This window comes from Theropithecus gelada, chromosome 18 (assembly GCF_003255815.1).
Source record: "Theropithecus gelada isolate Dixy chromosome 18, Tgel_1.0, whole genome shotgun sequence".
NCBI classification, from domain to species: Eukaryota; Metazoa; Chordata; class Mammalia; order Primates; family Cercopithecidae; genus Theropithecus; species Theropithecus gelada.
This window is the reverse complement of record NC_037686.1, coordinates 10,106,962-10,125,799: the sequence shown is the minus strand read 5'-3', so window position 1 is coordinate 10,125,799 and position 18,838 is coordinate 10,106,962. Positions and strand designations below refer to the sequence as shown.

Genomic DNA, 18,838 nt, shown 5'->3' with positions numbered 1-18,838 from the left:
ACATTTGTTTTAATCAAATGATTGTCACCAAACTGAAGACACTTAGGGAAAGAACTCCAATGCAATACTCACATCTGAGCTTAGTTTATCTGAGTTTAGTAAAAGTCCAGGATAATACAAGAAACAGTACAATCCCTTTTTATGAAATGGGATCCCCTGACTCACGCAGCCCCTCAGGCACAGTTAAATTAGTGAATCAGGGCTGTTTATAGGAGGGAGAAAAGGGGGAACGAAAATATTCAGTTAGCAACCTTTTAAGTGAGAATAATTAAGACAAAAGGCAGGGTCCCTGGGGGCGGAGGCCCACATTTGCCAATTCCTCCTGGCATTTGACCAACGCTTTCATAAACGGAGTTAGTAGAAGAGGGCGAGACATGCGGGAGCCACTCACTCAAGGGAAAGCACCCATGTCAACCAAACAAACACTTTCTTTTCCTATGATCTACATTCTGTAACTCTTATGAGTTACAAGGACATTTGATAACATAGCAGAAATATTTGTCTACTGCATTTAATAGGTTTGCATTACCTGTGAAGAGTTCAAGCCACTTGGGTTTTGAACATTCTGTCTCTTGCTCTGTGAACCAGCAGGAAAGCATCTAGGCAAATATCTCCTGCAGAAGTGCTATAGGAGAATGTAACTAAATCATTGTGCCTAAAACTTAATGCAGAATCTCTGCGTGGCACTCAATGGGAAACGAGCATTTTGATGAGGAGACACGTCTTTCCTTCCAGACTTTCAGAGCACTGGATGGCAGAGGGTGGTGCTGCTGATGGCAAAGGCAGAGCAGAGCTGCAGAGGAGGTGGGGATGCTGAGGCTGACATGCTTGGGCTGCAAAAAAGGCATTGCTAGAAAGCCACCCAGCTACAAGGGGGACAGCTGGCAACCTCTAGCCATGTCCTTTGCTAATGGCCTATAGCACAACAACCAGCAGCCCCTGAATTGATAGAGCAGAGTTTAGTGAGCTGGGCATCCATGGCTTAGCTGCATGATGGCAGGAATACGCTGTTGTGGAGCCTGGCAGACAGCGGGCATTCAGGGAGCCATTGTTCAGCATTTGTATAGCAGTGCTTGGAACTGAGGTGGGCTTGACAATCTTCCAAGTTACTCAGGCATTCATTTGCTCATTCATTCGTTCATTCATTCAGTGCTCTTCTAGGTGTTAACTGCAAAAGTTAAAAAATAAGGATCCTAACTGGGTGCCGTGGCTCATGCCATGGGAGGCTGAGGCAGGTAGATCACTTGAGCCTAGGAATTCAAGACCAGCCTGGGCAACATGGTGAGATCCTGTTTCTATGCATTAAAAAAAAAATAGCCAGGTGTGGAAGTGTGGGCCTGTGTTTCCAGTTACTTGAGAGGCTGACAGAAGAAGATTGTTTGAGTCTGGGAGATAGAGGCTGCAGTGAGCTATGATCGCACCACTACACTCCAGCCTGGGTGACAAAGTAAGACCTTGTCCCCAAATAATAATAATAATAATAATAATAATAATAATAATAATAACCTTCTTTTTCTCAAGAAGCTACAATATAGTGTGAGAAGCAAAACATACTTGGGATGACAAGCGACAACTGTGAAGCAAGGAATCATAGTATTTGGCTTCTAGCAGCTGCTACACAGTGTGGGGCCCACAGCACCCTTCAGACAACATTAATCCTCTTCTATGCCTCTGCCCTTCCCTCTCCCAGCCCTCCAAATAGCCAAACTTTTGTAAGTTTGATTAGTAGGTCAAAGATTAGCTTACTACTCTTTATATTTTGACCTCTGACACAGACTATTAAAAACCTTTTGCAAAATGTAAGTAATTCTATTGTCTTTATTGTAAAAGTATTATATATATTTTATGTGAACTGTATGATAATCAAAAAATATGTTAAAATCCCTTTTTTATAACCCAGAGATAACTACTATTAACATATTGGCCTAAATCTTTCTAGACTTTCTTCTATATTTATAAACTCAGAAATGATTATTTCTGAAACAAAGTGATCTTACTATGTAGTTTCATGTAAGCTGCTTTTTCTTGATATATTTCCATATCAACACATGTGGGTAGACACTGGTTTTCATTGCTGTGTGGTATGTCATTGTTTCATGGAGCATCTATTATACTTTATTCTATAACGTGCATATTGGTGAATATCTATATTTCTTTCAATTTTCCTCCAAACGTTTTTTTCACCTCTGTCCACTTAGCTCTTAGAACTAAAATTGTTGGAAATGTGTGTTTTTGATATTTAGTGGCAAAGACCCTGAGAAAAGTTAAACCAATTTATACTCACCAGCCACTGTAGCAGTGTTGTTCCTCCTTTACCCCAGTGGATTTTAAAAAACGTTAAATCTTTTCAATATTTTAGGAAAAATAATCTCATTTCAATTTTCTTTTTTTTCTTTCTTTTTTTTTTTTTTTTTTTTTTTGAGATAGGGTCTCACTCTGTTGCCCAGGGTGGAGTGCAGTGAGGCAATCATAGTTCACTGTGGCTTTGACCTCCCAGACTCAAGCTCTCCTACCTCTTCAGCCTCCCCAGTAGCTAGGGCTATAGGCATACTCCACAATGCCCAACTAATTTTTTAATTTTTTGTAGAGACAGGGTCTCACTATGTTGCCCGGGCTGGTCTTGAACTCCTGGGCTCAAGTGATCCTCCCACCTGGGCCTCCCAAAGTGCTGGGATTACAGGCGTGAGCCACTGTGCCCAGCCTCATTTGAATTTTCATTGATTTGATTACTAATGAAAATTTTTTCATATACCTATTTGCCATTTTCAATTCTTCTTTCATGACATTTTAATGACATCCTTTATCACTTTATTATTTCTCTATCTCTTTCTCTCTGCATGAGAGAGAGCGAGAGAGAGATTGTGTGACAAAAAAGAAAAGAGAAAGAGAAGGAAAGAATACATCAAAACCTCAAAGAATACGTCATAAAATGATAACACTGGATACCTGTGGGTGGTAGACTTATGGATGGCTTTACTTTTTATTTGTTAAATTTATATTATCTATTTTTTCACAATGAACACATATTATCTGTGTAGTAAAATCTTGGCCAAATGTGTACAGCTCTTTACAATGTGTTTCTGCAGACATATGGTGCTTTATACGCTGACCATTCTGGTGTGGAAGCTATTTTCCAAGCTGCAAGAATATCAGAGCTCCAAAACAATGCCCTGAAGTGACCTCGTGCAGCTCAATGAATACAAAGTTTAAAAAATACATATATTATTTAAACAATGGCAGTTTCTTACAAAGTTAAACACAAATTACCTAGCAATTCCACTTGTAGGTAGGTACCCAAGAGATATGAAGATATAGGCCTATAAATATGAACACAAATGTTTATAATAACCAAAGAGTAAAAACGATCACACTCTCCATCAGTGGGTGAACGTACAGGCAAAAGGATGCATATCCATGTATTGGCATGCAATTTAATAAGAAAAAGGAATAATAGGTGTTACAACATGAATGAACCTCAAAACACGTAAAGCCAAAGAAGGCCGACGTAAAAAACCATAGAGATCCAGAAATGTCCAGAAAGACAAATCTATAGAGATAGAAAGTGAATTAGTAGTTGCAGGAGGCTAGACTGGGTATGGAAGAGGGAAATAGGGAGGAGAAATCTTTTTGGGTTGATGTAAATTTTCTTTCTTTTCCTTCCTTCCCTTCCTTCTCTCCTTCCTTCCTTCCTTCCCTACCTGCCTGTCTTCCTTCCCTCTCTCCCTCTCTTTTTCTTCCCTTCTTTTTCCCTCCTTCTCCTTCTCCTTCTCCTTCTCCTTCTCCTTCTCCTCCTCCTCCTCCTTCCTCTTCCTCTTCCTCTTCCTCTTCCTCTTCCTCTTCCTCTTCCTCTTCCTCCTCTTCTTCTTCTTCTTCTTCTTCTTCTTCTTCTTCTTCTTCTTCTTCTTCTTCTTCTTCTTCTTCTTCTTCTCCTCCTCCTCCTCTTCCTCCTCCTCCTCCTCCTTCCTTTCCCTTCCCTGCCTTCTTTTCTTCTTCTCTCTGACTTTCCTTTCTTTTTTCTTTTTGAGACAGGGTCTCATTCTGCCACCCAGGCTGGAGTGCAGTGGTGCAATCACCACTCATCACAGCCTCGACCTCCTGGACTCAAGCAATCCTCCCACCTCAGCCTCCTGAGTAGCTGGGACCACAGGCATGCACCACGCCCAGCTAATTGTTTTCAGTTTTTGTAGAGATGGGGTCTTGCTTTGTTGCCCAGGCTGGTCTCAAACTCCTGGGCTCAAGAGATCCTCCTTTCTTGGCCTCCCAAAGTGCTGGGATTACAGGCGTGAGCCATTGTACCTGGTCAAAATTTTCTAAAAGTGGAGTGTCGGTAATGGTTGTCTAACTCTGTAAATAAACTAAAAAGCACCAAATTGTAACTTAGCATGAGTGAACTTTATGGCATGTAAATTATATCTCAAAAATATGTTTTTAAAAACCTAATATATATCATTTAAAATAAATTTATAAATGAAATCTTTCTCTAAAGATTGTAAAATTCACAATGCAATTCTGAAATTTACCTTTCCAATTTTGTCTTTTCCATTTATCTTTTCAATTCTCTCACATCAACCTCTGACAAACTGAGAATCTTTCCATTTCCTTAATTTGTGGATTTGAAAGCTGGCTTGAGTGTAAATTTTAAATTGGAACACCTTCGCCTCGTCCATAGTTAGTAACATGAAGTCTGGCCTAAACCTGGCAAAGAGGCACCTTTCTGGGTGTGGGCACTGAGAAATGCTGAGGAACCCTAGACTAGGTCAGAGTTCCCAGAAAAAGTTCACAAAGGAAGGAGCATGACAAAGATTTTTGGAATAGCCAGCGATGTTCTCTGGCTCTGGTAAAACAACGGAAAGCAGAAGCAAAGACTTAGCTTAGTTCATCCTCATCTAGCCAGGTTTATCCTGGTGATTTGGCTAAATGAACACACTTGCTAATTGCAGTGTGTCGGTTCTCACTGCAATTTTCCCAGAAGGCCAGCTCCTGTCTTCCCTGACGATACAGACTTTTTTATGATGCCTCTGTGGCGGAGAACGCCTGACACGCTTTTCAGATGTTACAGATATTCAGATATCTGTACCAGTTGCCGGTCTGGGACAGAATTCAATGATCATTTGTATTGTTCAATGCTGATGTGGTATGGCCTGCTAACTGTCCCCAGTAATCATTCTTCCGGTTTCCTTTTAGTACTAGGACCCCTGAGCGTTAGCAGAAAACATGGCTAGCTAACAAGAGACTGTACATCCTAGCTCCCCTCACTGTGAAGTGTCTGCATGTGCTAAGTGTGCACCAAGCAGAAGTGATGAGTGCAATTCGGCCTCTGCCCCTCCACTCCCTTTCTTTCCCCTCCCCATAGGCTGGGATGGGAACTTGGGACAGTACCCCAGGCACAGTGCAATAACAACATAGAGGGGACCTGGGAAGAGGCATCAGGATCATACCCAACTTTCACATAGAGGAGAGAAATAAACCTTTTGTTATTTCATTTCAGCAGCTTAGTCTAGATCCTAATTAAAATCCTGGGTTAGCCACTGGAAGACCTACAACCTAGTTCCACTTCTGCTTCCAATTAACTGAAGTTTTTGGTAAATTACTGTACTTTTTTCAACCTCAGTTTCTGCATCTTAAAGTTAAGGGGTTGTACTAGGATGAGAAGTCTAACATTTTTTGAGTCATCAACCCCTTTGACAAGCCGGTAAAGCCTAGAGGTCCTTCTGAGAGTAATGCATTTAAACACATAAAATAAAATGTATGTGATTACCAAAAAAACTAATTATATTGAAATACAGTTCTAATCACAGACCCTTTGGAAGTCTGTGGATCCCAGCTGAGCACTCGAAACGTTTATGAGTTTATGATGCTATTTAGCGCATGACAGATAAAAATGAGCTAGTCTACCTGCATTGTTTCTATTTTCAATTTTCTCTACATTATGATGCTTTAACATCTTAGACACCTTTCTGACTAAGGAGGGCCTGCCTTCCTGAGGCGAGCCAATTCTTAGGGCCCAGATTCTTAGGAGCATGACTGATATGCAAACTAACCACTTCAGCCACACCTCCTTTATCTGGCCTGTAGAACCCAGGAACCAATATTGCTCTGCCTTAATCATCCCTGGGGCCAGGTACCAGGCAAGCAGGGACCACACCTGTAACTTACAACCTACTGAAATTATTAGAACTAGCCAATCCTAACTTCTTAATTGCCCTACTTTCCTTTCCCAAGGAAACTCCAATAAAGGCCTTGGTCTAGGCACTCCTTTGCTCCTCTTGCCCCTTCTGACTCATGACTGACACTGGCACTTTCCCATGTGGCCCTGCTGTTCCTGTTCTAGGACCTGTGAGTATCATACATGTTGTTTTCTTGTGCCTCTCCTGGATCTCTTCTTATGACTGCATCTGACTAATCATCCCGTAAGAAAACACAGAGCACTATCTGGTGGCGTAAACGTGCTAACGGTCTTCCAAAGTGCTACGATCCCATGGAGGAATAACATTCCACGTGTACATATCCAATCCATTTAAGACATCACTGAAAATAATCCCAGCACTTTGGGAGACCGAGACAGGTGAATCATGAGGTCAGGAGATCGAGACCATTCTGGCTAACACGGTGAAACCCCGTCTCTACTAAAAATACAAAAAATTAGCTGGGCGTGGTGGTTGGCACCTGTAGTCCCAGCTACTCAGGAGGCTGAGGCATGAGAATGGCGTGAATCCAGGAGGCGGAGCTTGCAGTGAGCCGAGATCGTGCCACTGTACTCCAGTCTGGGTGACTGAGCGAGACTCCCTCTCAAAAAAAAAAAACACTGAAAGAATAGAAAGACTCCTAAAGTCAACAATTATGGTTTGTCTCAAGAATTAAGCTGAAACTCCTTGCTTCCTAGTTCACCAAAACAGAGGCTATAAAGTTCAGTTATGGGCCAAGGGACCTGAAATGAAATAATAAATTTACTCTCTGAAATACATATTAAAGACTTACACCCAAAATAACAGATCCCTCTTCTGCAGCAGCTTCTTTAAACTGAGATGGCGGGTATCATTAGGATTTAGCATCTCCACCTGAACAGTCATAGGGAACTGTACTAGTGGCTCCCTGAAGATGAAGAAAGTCCTGATATTAATGATGGAAACATGGTCTGGAAAATGGTGACTTTTGAGTTGGTGCCCTCAGGGCTCACCTTTTAACTAGGTCTACTTTTTTTTTGCTTTTGTTTTGAGACAGGGTCTCACTCTGTCACCTAGGCTGGAACACAGTGGCACAATCTCAGCCAACTAGAACTTCTGCCTGCCAGGCTCAAGCCATCCTCCCACTCCAGCCTCCCAAGTAGCTGAGACTACAAGCATGCACCACCATGCCCAGCTAATATTTTGTAGAGATGAGATTTTACCATGTTGCCCAGGCTGGTCTCGAACTCCTGAGCGCAAGTGATCCACCCATCTCAGCTTCCCAAAGTGCCGGGATTACAGGCATGAGACATTGCACCCAGTCAGAATTTTGAAATGACTCTTCCATCATTATGAAACATGTTTGAACGGTTTTGTAATCAAAAACTGCTTTGGCTTCAGTGTACTAAATATTGTGAGGTGTTTGGTTTTTTGCTAGGACTTACCTCGAACAAAGACATAAGCACTATATTGTTCATAATATTCTCCCATCCGTACACGGATTGTATAGAGGCCTTCATCTTCTTTGTTGAGATGGGAAAATGTCAGTGTTGCCCGCTCTCCACTCCAAAGTGTTTGCACCCATTTCGATGGAGAAAGAGGTACTCCTAGAAACATTTTAAAAGTAAGCAAATTAACTTATTTTTATTACTTCCTTCTTGTATCCCCTCCATTCCTCTCCTTAGCCTTTTCTATATTGAAAGTGATTTAACTACTAGAGGAAGTCACTAGGACTTTCAGCCATTCTGATACGTTTACATTGGTAAAAATACTGGACCAAAAGTAAGGGGATCAGGGGCAGACACATAATCTGCAGGGGCCTGGTGTAAAATTACATTACAAGCGCCTTGTTCTAAAAGCAGAGAAAAAGTGCAATTAAAGGTGCTAAAATATGTCTTATTCCTTTAAAAAATATTTTATTACTTACAAGAATATAATAGGGGTAATACAAGTTGCAAAAAATCATACTTTTGTGCCATAATTGTATATGCAGTCAATAATAATACGTTACTAGTAGGGAGACCTTGATTGATAATAAGATATTGCTGGTCTGCTTTTCTGCAAATTCATTTATTAGTCATCAAAATTCATACTTTTAGCAACTTTATTTTAAATCAAATAATCAAAAGCAGTATCAGTCACTCTTTATAAATGCAAGCTCACGAATGAGTTTCCATAATTTTTTTAGAAAGACCTTTCTGCTGATGTAACTGTTACTGGAGCTGTTAAGGAAGTTATATAGGCTATGACAACATTGGGTTAACTTTCTGAGAAACTATTTCAAAATATAAATTTTAGTAATCTAGAACTGATGACTCCAGATTCTAGAATCTAGAATAAAGGGACAATCTAGAATCTAGAATAAAGGGGTAATTATTCTAAGAAGATTTAACTCTTCATACAAATCAGTTTCATGTAAATCTCAATTTAATTTTAAGTGTGAATTTATACAGTTTCCTTTTAATGCTTTGTCCAATATGGCTTTAACTTGTGGAGGTAATACTACAAGTCAAACATGATTTCATGATTTGTATAAAATTCAGGATGTCTGTTTATGTATTCCATTACTGTATCTTCAATTATAAGTGGTAATTTTAAAACTGTCTTCCTTGTTAATAGGCTCATCCAAAGTTTCATATGAAAATGTTCTTTTCCATCAAATGCTACCATCTTTAAATTTAACTTCTAATTCTAAGCCTCAAAACCAGAGATTCGAACCTCCTTGAAGAATTCTAATAACTGCCTTATGTGCTTTATTGCAGTGTCTACATGTACACTTTTATTTTATAATATTTGACTGACAAAGTTTACTGTCCTATCGCCAGCAGTTCCTGTCCCCATGCTCATGCCAGGAGTTAATATGCGTGCAGATCCCACAGACCTGAGTTCTGGGGAAGGCCGGGCAAGCTGGCCCCACACTGTGTGTCCCTATGCTGCCTCCACGCCGAGCCCCTTCTCTCGTCTGCAGCCATGGGACCCATCACCACTGCTGCTGCTGCTGCTGGGGCCACCACCATTGCTAATTCCAGTCTGGCCCTAGGTCCTGGTCTCTGCCATCACCTTGGAATGCCATGGTGCCACAGACTGCCCCAAGCGCTCATGTGCACACCTGAAGACCATGCCTGCTGCCTGGTGCTCACACTGTCCACTACCCACTGCTCACTGTGCCCGGGATCCCGCACCTACATGGGTCTGAACTGCCATTGCCATATTTCCTCCTATCGTGTGCATGTGCCATAGTCCCATTGGACTCCATGTATAAAACACAAGGTCAAAGATAAAGTGATTACAAACTTCAAGAGGGTGACAGCAGAGCATTAAACGCAGGCCCAAAAAGTCAGCTCCGAAGAGGACCTATATTTCAGTCTGATCTCTTTCTATCTCAAGTCTTTTTTTTTTTTTTTTTTTTAACTTTTATTTGAGGTGGCGTCTCGCTCTGTCACCCAGGCTAGAGTGCAGTGGTGTGAGCTCAGCTCATTGCAACCTCCGCCTCCTGGGTTCAAGCGATTATCATGCCTCAGCCTCCTGAGTAGCTGGGATTACAGGCATGCGCCACCACGCCTGGCTAATTTTTTTTTTCTTTTTTTCTTTTTTTTTTTTTTTTTACTAGAGATGGGGTTTTACCAGGTTGGCCAGGCTGGTCTCAAACTCCAGACCTCAAGTGATCTGCCCACCTCGGCCTCCCGAAGTGCTGGGATCACAGGCCTGAGCCACCATGCCCAGCTCAGTCTGATCTCTTTCACTAACTAATTATGTAACTTTCAGGCAAATTACTTAACCTCTCTGTGCCTTTGTTTTTTTACCTGAACAAAATGGACTTTGAATAATAAATAGTAATACAAATAATAATAATAAAGTACCTTATAGGATAATACCGCAAAGCATTATCATTAACTATTTTTTCTTTCATTTTTCTGTATTTTTCCAAAATTTATTTTCTAAAACAATTAAACAGAAAAATTATATGATAATCTTACAAGTATCCCACTGTATGTGTCTGGAATTTTACAGTTTTTTAAGAGCTTTAAAATATAATCCTCTCTATAAATAAACATAGTGAAAACTTTAAGATAAATTAAAAGGGATGATGAAAGTCCCTAGGCCTTACTCATTGCTCTCTCCACAACACATTTTCTATTAGCTAGGAGCTAGCATAGGCCTCGCAGATAACTATGTATGTAGGGGCAAATTCAGTTTCTTAAATTTCAATGCTTTTTTCAATACCCAGGCATAAAGGGAGGCAGACAGGTCAGAGAAAGTACAAATTTTCGCATGAGGCTTTTTGTCTATATTAGACCTAATACAGACAATATAAAAGGAGGCACATGGTAGTGAAAAGATCTCCAGGCTTAGAGTAAACACCAGCAGGTCTGGAGGTCTCCTGTGGCAAGAATTTGACTGTGTGATTTGGGGCAATCCCTTATTCTCTTCAGACAGTTTCTATATCTTGGTCTATTCTATGAGATACTCTAGTATGGAAACTTAGTGTATTTGGACCTAAGATTTATTGTTATTTTATTTTATGTTTTTTATTTTGTTTTGTTTTGAGATGGAGTCCCGCTCTGTCACCCAGGCTGGAGTGCAATGGCACAATCTTGGCTCGCTGCAACATCTGCCTTCTGAGTTCAAGTGATTCCCCTGCCTCAGCCACCCAAGTAGCTGGGACTACAGTTGTGCGCCACCACGCCCGGCTAATTTTTGTAGTTTTTGGTAGAGACAGGGTTTCACCATGTTGGCCAGGCTGGTCTCAAACTCCTGACCTCAGGTCATCTGCCCACCTCCGCCTCCCAAAGTGCTTAATTAAATCCTTATTTCTTTCTCACACCAAAGTATCATGGCTCTAGGCCCGTTTGAAGCAAAGTGAGATCAAATTGTGATTTAAAGCCAGAGTCAGAGGAACTGACAATGGAAGGAATTTCTTTCTGTTTTACCAGCCTGTTATAATATGATGTAAAACAAAAGGATCATTTTATCTATTTTTGTGTCCTTAGGGGACATCAGTATAACTTGGATATATTGCATGCAGAATATACTTATCAAAAATTTCAAAATTATAAAAAGCCTTTAATACATTAAAACAAAAGTGCCAGAGTCTGAAATTTTTCTGAATGTACTCTTCTGGTTAATTAATAATAATATCAGGATTTTATTATTTCATAAGGTTATGTTTTTTAAAGTTACATACCATTTTTGTGGTATAAATAAGTCTATGAGGATGGGTATTTTACCAAATGGATTAACTTACAAAATGAATATACCTTTTTTTTTTTTTTTTTTTGAGACGGTCGCTCTGTCGCCCAGGTACAATAGCGCCATCTCCACTCATTGCAACCTCTGCCTCCTGCTGGGTTCAAGTGATTCTCCTGCCTCAGCCTCCTGAGTAACTGGGATTACAGGCGGGCACCACCACACCTGGCTAATTTTTGTATAGTAGAGATGGGGTTTCGTCATGTTGGCCAGGCTGGTCTAAAACGTCTGACCTCAGGTGATCCACCCGCCTCAGCCTCCCAAAGTGCTGGGATTACAGGCATGAGCCACCATGCCCAGTATAATATACATTCTTTATAATTCTTTCCACATCTTACTTGCTAAAAGGAAAATATCATCTCCACAAATATGAAAGTGTTGCTACTTTGCTATATATGTAAAAATCTTTTAATCGTGTAAAGGTAGTCCCTTCTAACTTCCAGATTCCGTCAGCTCTGATAAACAGATCTGCAATCTGGTCTACAACCTTCTTCGAATAAGAACCTAAGTGAGCATTCATTGTAAAGACTCACCATTTCTGTACCACTGGATCTCTGGCTGGAAATGTTTAATTTCAGGAGTGATGACTACGCGACAGCCTAGACTCATTGTCTCTCCCTCTCTCCCAAAAGACACATCAAATTTGTCATCAAAGTGGATCTCAAATTTGGATGCATAACCATACGGGGTCACAGCAACTGGGTACAAAAATAACAAATATCCGTAATTTTTTTCTTCATCAAAGAGACACAAGCAGTTTAATAAGCACAGGCAGAAAGCAGTCACAGCAAAAAAAAAAAAAAAAAAATGAACATATGAGCAAATGATTTATCTGGGTCAAAATGAAACTCTATATGAGAAGTATTTAGAACATATGCATATATAATTTGTATGGAAATTCTTGCTTCATTGGTTATAAAAGCTAAACGCTTATTTTTATTATCGTAATGAATAGAATTTAAAGGGTCAGGTTTAATGTCTTAAATGCAAATTAATACCACTTTTAACCTAGACTTAAATCTTTAGCTGCAACATATGCACTTTGTAATTTTAGACGTTGAGTTAATTTAAACTCTACTGCCTGTACTCTTGGGACAAAATAGCCATATCCATTATTCATAAAAATGGAGTTTTTCATCTGACAAGGGATTGATAACCAGAATATACAAGAGGCTCAAAGTACTCAATAGCAAAAAATTCAAGTAATCCAATTTAAAAATGAGCAAAAGATCTGAATGAACATTTCTAAAAAGAAGACACACAAATGGCCAACTGGTATATGGAAAAATGCTCAACATCGCTAATCATCAGAGAAATGCAAATCAAAACTGCAATGAGATATCATCTCACGCCAATTGAAATGTATCCAAAAGACAGGCAATAATGCTGACAAAGATGTGGAGAAAAGGAAACCCTCTTGAGCTGTTGGTGGGAATATAAATTAGTACAACCACTGTGGAGAACAGTATGGAGTTTCCTCAAAAAACTAAAAAAGTTACCATCGAGTCCAGCAATCCCACTGCTGGGTTTATATCTTAAAGAAAGGAAATCAGTATACAGCAGAGACATCTGCACTCTGATGTTTACTGCAGCCCTTTTCACAATAGGCCAGGATGTGAAATTAACCTAAGTGTTCATCCATGGCAGAATGAATGAAGAAAACGTGGTACTTATACTCAATGGAATGTTATTCAGCAAAAAAAAAAAAAAAAAATTGAAATCTGTCATTTGCAACAACATGGATGGATCTAGAGGACATTATGTTAAGGGAAGTAAGCCAGGCACAGAAGAACCGATATCATGTGTTCTCACTCACATGTGAGAGCTAAAAAGAACTGAACTCATGGAGATAGAGAGTAGAATGATGGTTACCAGAGGCTGGGAAGTTTAGTGCAAGGGGGAATAAGGACGGGTTAGTTAATGGGTACAAAAACACAATTAGATGCAAGGAATAAGATCTAGTGTGTGGTAGCACAATAGTGCAACTACAGTTAATTTATTGCATATTTTCAAACAACAGAAAGAGTGGAATTAGAACGTCCCTCATATAAAGAAATAAGACATGTTTGAGATGATGGATGCTCCAATTACCGTGATTTGATCATTACACATTGTATGTTTGTATCAAAATATCACATGTACCCCATCAATATGTACAACTACTATGTATCCATAAAAATAAAAATAATTTTAGTTAAATAATTTTAATGTAGTTTTAAAATAAGTTGCTTCATTTTCTTTAATGATCTGAGTAATAAATATTATAAGAAATGTCCACAGGAGAAAATGGAAAAGTTTAAAATATTCTAACTTTTAAAAACATTGTTCTCAGAAATATCTTATTTATAGATTGAGTAAATGCAGCCTGCATAATCAACTCTCCTAGGTTTTATTTCCTCTTTTCACCAAAGAAAGAACTTGGGAAAGAAATGACTATTTATTGATGGGTTATTACATGCCAGACACTTTCACATTTGACATATCGTCAATTCCTTGCAACAACTCTATGCCGTAGATATTATTTTCTTCCTCTCTTTCAGGTGGGGATATGGAAGTTCACAAAAGTAACACACACCTAATGCCAGAATTTCACAGGTAGCATATGTGAAATTGAAATTCACACTCATAACTTCTCGATTCCAAAACTTAGGCCTTTTCTCATATATTTTGTCCCTCTTCCTAAGACTTCTTTCATTGCACTTGAAAATGCAAGCTAACATTTACTGAGTTCAGCTTTGACCAAGTATTGGTCCAAGCATTTAATACCTATTAACACAAGCCCCATAATAGTGCTATTAGGTAAGTACCACTAATATCTGCATTTTATAGAAGAAGAAACTGATGCATAGGAAGGTAAAATAACTGACCACATTCCCCTGCAGAGCTAGATTCGCACCAGCTGGCCGTTTCTGTGCTCTTGGCCAATACATCGTACCGTCTTGATTTTGTGTGTTCCCAGGTAACCCTAATTAACAGTGATATAACTTCTCTTTGGAAGCACATCTCCCATCTGCCTCACTTTAATGTGTTGATGTTCATTGAGACCAGAGAGAGAAACAACTTGACAGATCTTGCACAGTGCTGGGAGGCTGGGCTGGTTCCAGAGCTGCCTTAGGGGGTAGAGCTGAGGGCTACTGTCAGACATTCCAGACCCAGCTGGAAAGGCAAGTAGGTCTCCTAGAAATGGACCTAACTTCTAGGTTCTCTTCTGTATTTGAGACTGGACCGGACTGTCTGCGATAACTTTGGAGTTCAGTAGAAGGCACCCCAGTTTAACAACCAGAAGACAACACATCATTCTGCTGTCATGTCCTCAATCTTTTATCACATGTACTCACTATCCTGGGAAACATGGTTTAGGGCAGGGGTTGGCAAGTCTGTGGGGCAAATCTAGAAATGCCTCTTGTTTAAACCATTAAGAATGGTTTTTGCATGTTTTAGTGGTTGAAAATAATAAAAAGAAGCACAATATTTTGTGACATGAAAAGTCATAGGAAGTTTAAATCTCAATGTTCATAAAGGAGGTTTTTTTGGAACACAGTCACGCTCATTCATTCTCCTACTGTTAGGGCTGCTTTTGTGTTACAGAGGCAGAGTTGAGTGGTTGTGACAGAGACCAAATGGCCCACAAAGTCTACAATATTTACAGTCTAGTCCTTTACAGAAAATGTTTGGTGACTCCTTGTTTGAAACAATGGTTTAGAATTAAAAAGACCAAGTGACACATCCCTATTCTACCACTCTGTGTGGTCTTCTCTAAACTGTTTCCTCATCGGCATAGCACAGATGGAAACGCGACTACTTCATAAGCTTTTGGGAAACGTTAAATGAATCAATGTGTACAAAAATGTCTTAGTACATTGTCTGGCAGAACTGATCAATAAATGTTAAGTATTAGAAAAAAGAGCAGAGAGCTTTGTCTGTGACATCTACCAACATTCCAAGCAACTAAACCCCTAGCTAGCACATAACAGGTGCTCAGTAAATAGTAACCAAATACGTGAATATGAGCCCTCTGTTTTCTGTTAGAAACAACTGCATTCAATTCAGGGGTCATCAGAGAGGAGGCTCTATAAGACTGAGCAATAAGAGAAGTGAGAGTGAGTTGGACTTTCAGTCCCTGCGTTGACAGAGAAGAGGGGAAAAGGAGAAACATGGATCACGATATGGCTGTGGAAATGGACAAGCTACATTCAGAGGATTGTGAAGTGATCAGTAGGCCACTCCTGGGGACACTGGGAGACAAGTCATAGGTTCAGAATTTCCAACTATTCCTTTTTTTTTTTTGGGGGAGGGGACAGAGTCTCGCTCTGTTACCCAGGATGGAGTACAGTGACGTGATCTCAGCTCACTGTAACCTCTGCCTCCCCAGTTCAAGAGATTCTCCTGTCTCAGCCTCCTGAGTAGCTGGGATTACAGGTGCGCACCACCACGCCTGGCCAATTTTTGTATTTTTAGTAGAGACAGGGTTTCACGATGTTGTACCAGGCTGGTCTGGAACTCCTGACCTCAGGTGATCTACCCGCCTCGGCCTCGCAAAGTGCTGGGATTACAGGCATGAGACACCGCGCCTGGCCCCAACTATTATATCTCAGCATAAATCAAGAGATAGGAGAAGAACATGATTTGGGATGTGCTTCTCCATTGCTCTACCAGTCATCCCTTGTCACCCATAGGGCTGATACCAATGATCACAACTTGGGATATTAAATGAGAAGCCATTGCATGAAATCAGTGGAGTAGGTCAGCCACAGACCTCAAGCTAGCCAGGCAGGTGAAAAACTGATCTCAGCCATTTTCAAAACTACCACTAATTTCTTCATGTTTGAAAACTAAGTTAGGGCTTGACTACCTTTTTCAGTCTGACCACTGTAAGTATATAATTCTTTCAGCAACCATAGATTTTGCTTTTATTGCTTCTCATAAATAGAAGTTCTGATGTAAATGAAATGACTGACATTCACAAATTTGCAGATAACCACTGATCAGAATATTCTTAATAGGTTTTTATGAAATCACATTTAGACTTCATTTTAGATTGTACTTTGTAATTTAATGCATTTATTTATTCATTCATTATTGAATACCCACTCTGTGGCAGGCCCAACCTTGCCTTCAAGTGGCTCATGGACCAGGGAGGGAGACTGACACAACGGGTAACAGGGTCCAGCCTCACTGACGCTCTGATGAGGTGCCGTGGCCTCACCCAGGACACCTAACCCTGATTGGGTAGGGTGTAGGGGTGGCAGTGGGGGTCAGACCTGCTTTCTCAAGGAAGTGATGCCCATCTGGACATTTAAGGGTGAGAAAGAGTGCTTTGATATAGTCCAGACTCGTGTGTGTGTGTGTGTGTGTGTGTTTGGTGAAGTCATTCTGCCCAGGTTTGTATAATGATCTTTCTCAGTTTAACCCAGAAAGACGTAAAAGCACTTGCCATTTTTAGCCCATCATATCTAGGCTTTCATAAAACCAGCACAAAGCAATTCAATTCAGAAAGAGAACAGTAACCAAAAAATCTTTTTAAAAAAGTAAATAAAATAACCACAGATACCTACTATATCCAACCTAGCATATACTATGTTATATATAGTATGCATTTATTTCAGCATTATGGACTAGCTTATTATGCCATATTTTACATAGAGGTGACACTTAGTAAATGACACTTAGTAAATTTTTAAACTTACAGCTGAGGGGCATGGTGGAAACCCCAGCATGGAAGCGAGTCTCGTCAAACTCTCCCTTATACCCTAGAGAAGAAAACAGAAATGGATGTGAACTGCTTTGTGATAGATTTATTTTAAAACAATGGGAAGAAATTTTAAAAACACACACACACTTTGAAGAAAACAAATCTAGCAAACCTACTCTTTACCACAACCGAAGCATATGCCGAAAGCTCTCCTTTAACATTCATCGCCGAGGCCCGGTACTGAGCTGTATCTTCAAAATCACATCTGAAAGAACAGATGGAAATGAACATCCATCATAGTGACAATCCTTGTAATTACTAGCTGTTCTATCAGGGAATTCTTTGCTATCACAGCCCCCTGCAAATCAGCGGCTAACACACGGCTCTTTGGTTCTCCCGGTACAGCTACTGTCTCTGATCTAGCTACCTGTGGGATATTAGTCCACGTGATCTACTGTGGTTTTCTGCCAGCAGCATAGACTGGGGAGAACACCTATAGTTCACTGTGACCCTAGCCTGGGTTCATTTAAAATGTCAAACAAAAAAAAGGCAACCAAGTGCTAGGCACATAAATTACAGAGTGAACAGCATTGTGATCTACTTACTTGTCTAAAGTTGCATTGGGAGGAGAAAATGTGCAGGCATGTAACCTTTGTAGCAAGTAACTACCTGGAGGCACACTGGAGGGTGTGACTTTCCTGCTGTCCTGCCCTTGTGGTGGGTTTCAGTCTGGGGGCAACCAGGCAATAGGGAAGAGAAAGAAGCAGTCCCTCCGTGTAGATTCCCGCAACCTCCCTGAGCCAGGTTGGTCTATGTGTTCTGGCTTCAAAGCTCATCTAAGTTATTTACACTTCATTTCCACTAAGGTTCAGGCCATACTTGGAGTTTCAGCTCACAGCATAACACAAGAAGCACTATTTGGATGTTCTTCCAAGTTATAATACAGAAATTGGAATTCTTATAAAAACGGACCATTAGGGAGAAGAATGGTCTCATGGAGAGATGAAGAGGCTAAGGTTTCAAAGCAGGTTGTTTTATGTCTTATCATTGCCAGTTTCTCGTGTTCTTCATTGTTTCTCAGGATTTAGTTTCATTTGTGTAAACTTTTTTTCTTGCTGAAATTTTACAGACATCAATAGAACCCCAGGAAGGCAAATACAGTTGCCCTTCTCATAACTACTTAATTTTGAAAGTAACCACACAGCTCACTGCTGCTTCAGCAGAACCACCCACTGGCAGAACTGACCTGACCTTGGGTCAGGGTCAGTGCTTGGCAAACGTCACAGGGTCCTAGCATCACTTGGCCAACTCCTCTGATCTGAGGAGAAGGCTCAGATATAACATTGTCAGATATAACCTTGACATTTATGCACACCATGGTTTTATCTAAACTGAAAATGGTGGGAGCTTGTTTAGCTTTTTCATTGACCTAACTAGGTTTGAATTTCAAAATCATCTTGGGAGGCATAATAAACATTTGGGAACTTAGGAATTTTGATGTAGGTTTCATTTTCAAATTTTGCTTTCGATTTTACTTTAAGCTCAAACATCTCAATGTCTAGCCTGCTTCACATACACAGATTGACAGAGTACATACTTTCCCATGGTTCCTGGCAAGCTGAAGGAAAGAACATTATCTCCAAGTTTAGACCACATTCAATGCCATCTACCTGGATCTCCATGGCCTTTAGTTATTAAAAACAAGAGAATGTGATGATGATATTGATTTGGGACT

General features: G+C 40.2%; 1 protein-coding gene across 2 annotated transcripts in view; it reads right to left on the bottom strand.

Annotated features, from left to right (window-relative positions):
- Positions 1–18,838, bottom strand: part of MYOM1 (myomesin 1) — a 147,615-nt gene that overhangs the window by 83,248 nt on the left and 45,529 nt on the right. For both annotated transcript variants that reach the window (XM_025365122.1, XM_025365123.1), the window contains exons 7-10: positions 17,280–17,368; positions 17,099–17,161; positions 11,945–12,109; positions 7,610–7,771 (exon numbers count right to left, since the gene is read on the bottom strand). In XM_025365122.1, coding sequence (XP_025220907.1) covers positions 7,610–7,771; positions 11,945–12,109; positions 17,099–17,161; positions 17,280–17,368 — 479 coding nt within the window. The remainder of the gene's footprint in view (positions 1–7,609; positions 7,772–11,944; positions 12,110–17,098; positions 17,162–17,279; positions 17,369–18,838) is intronic.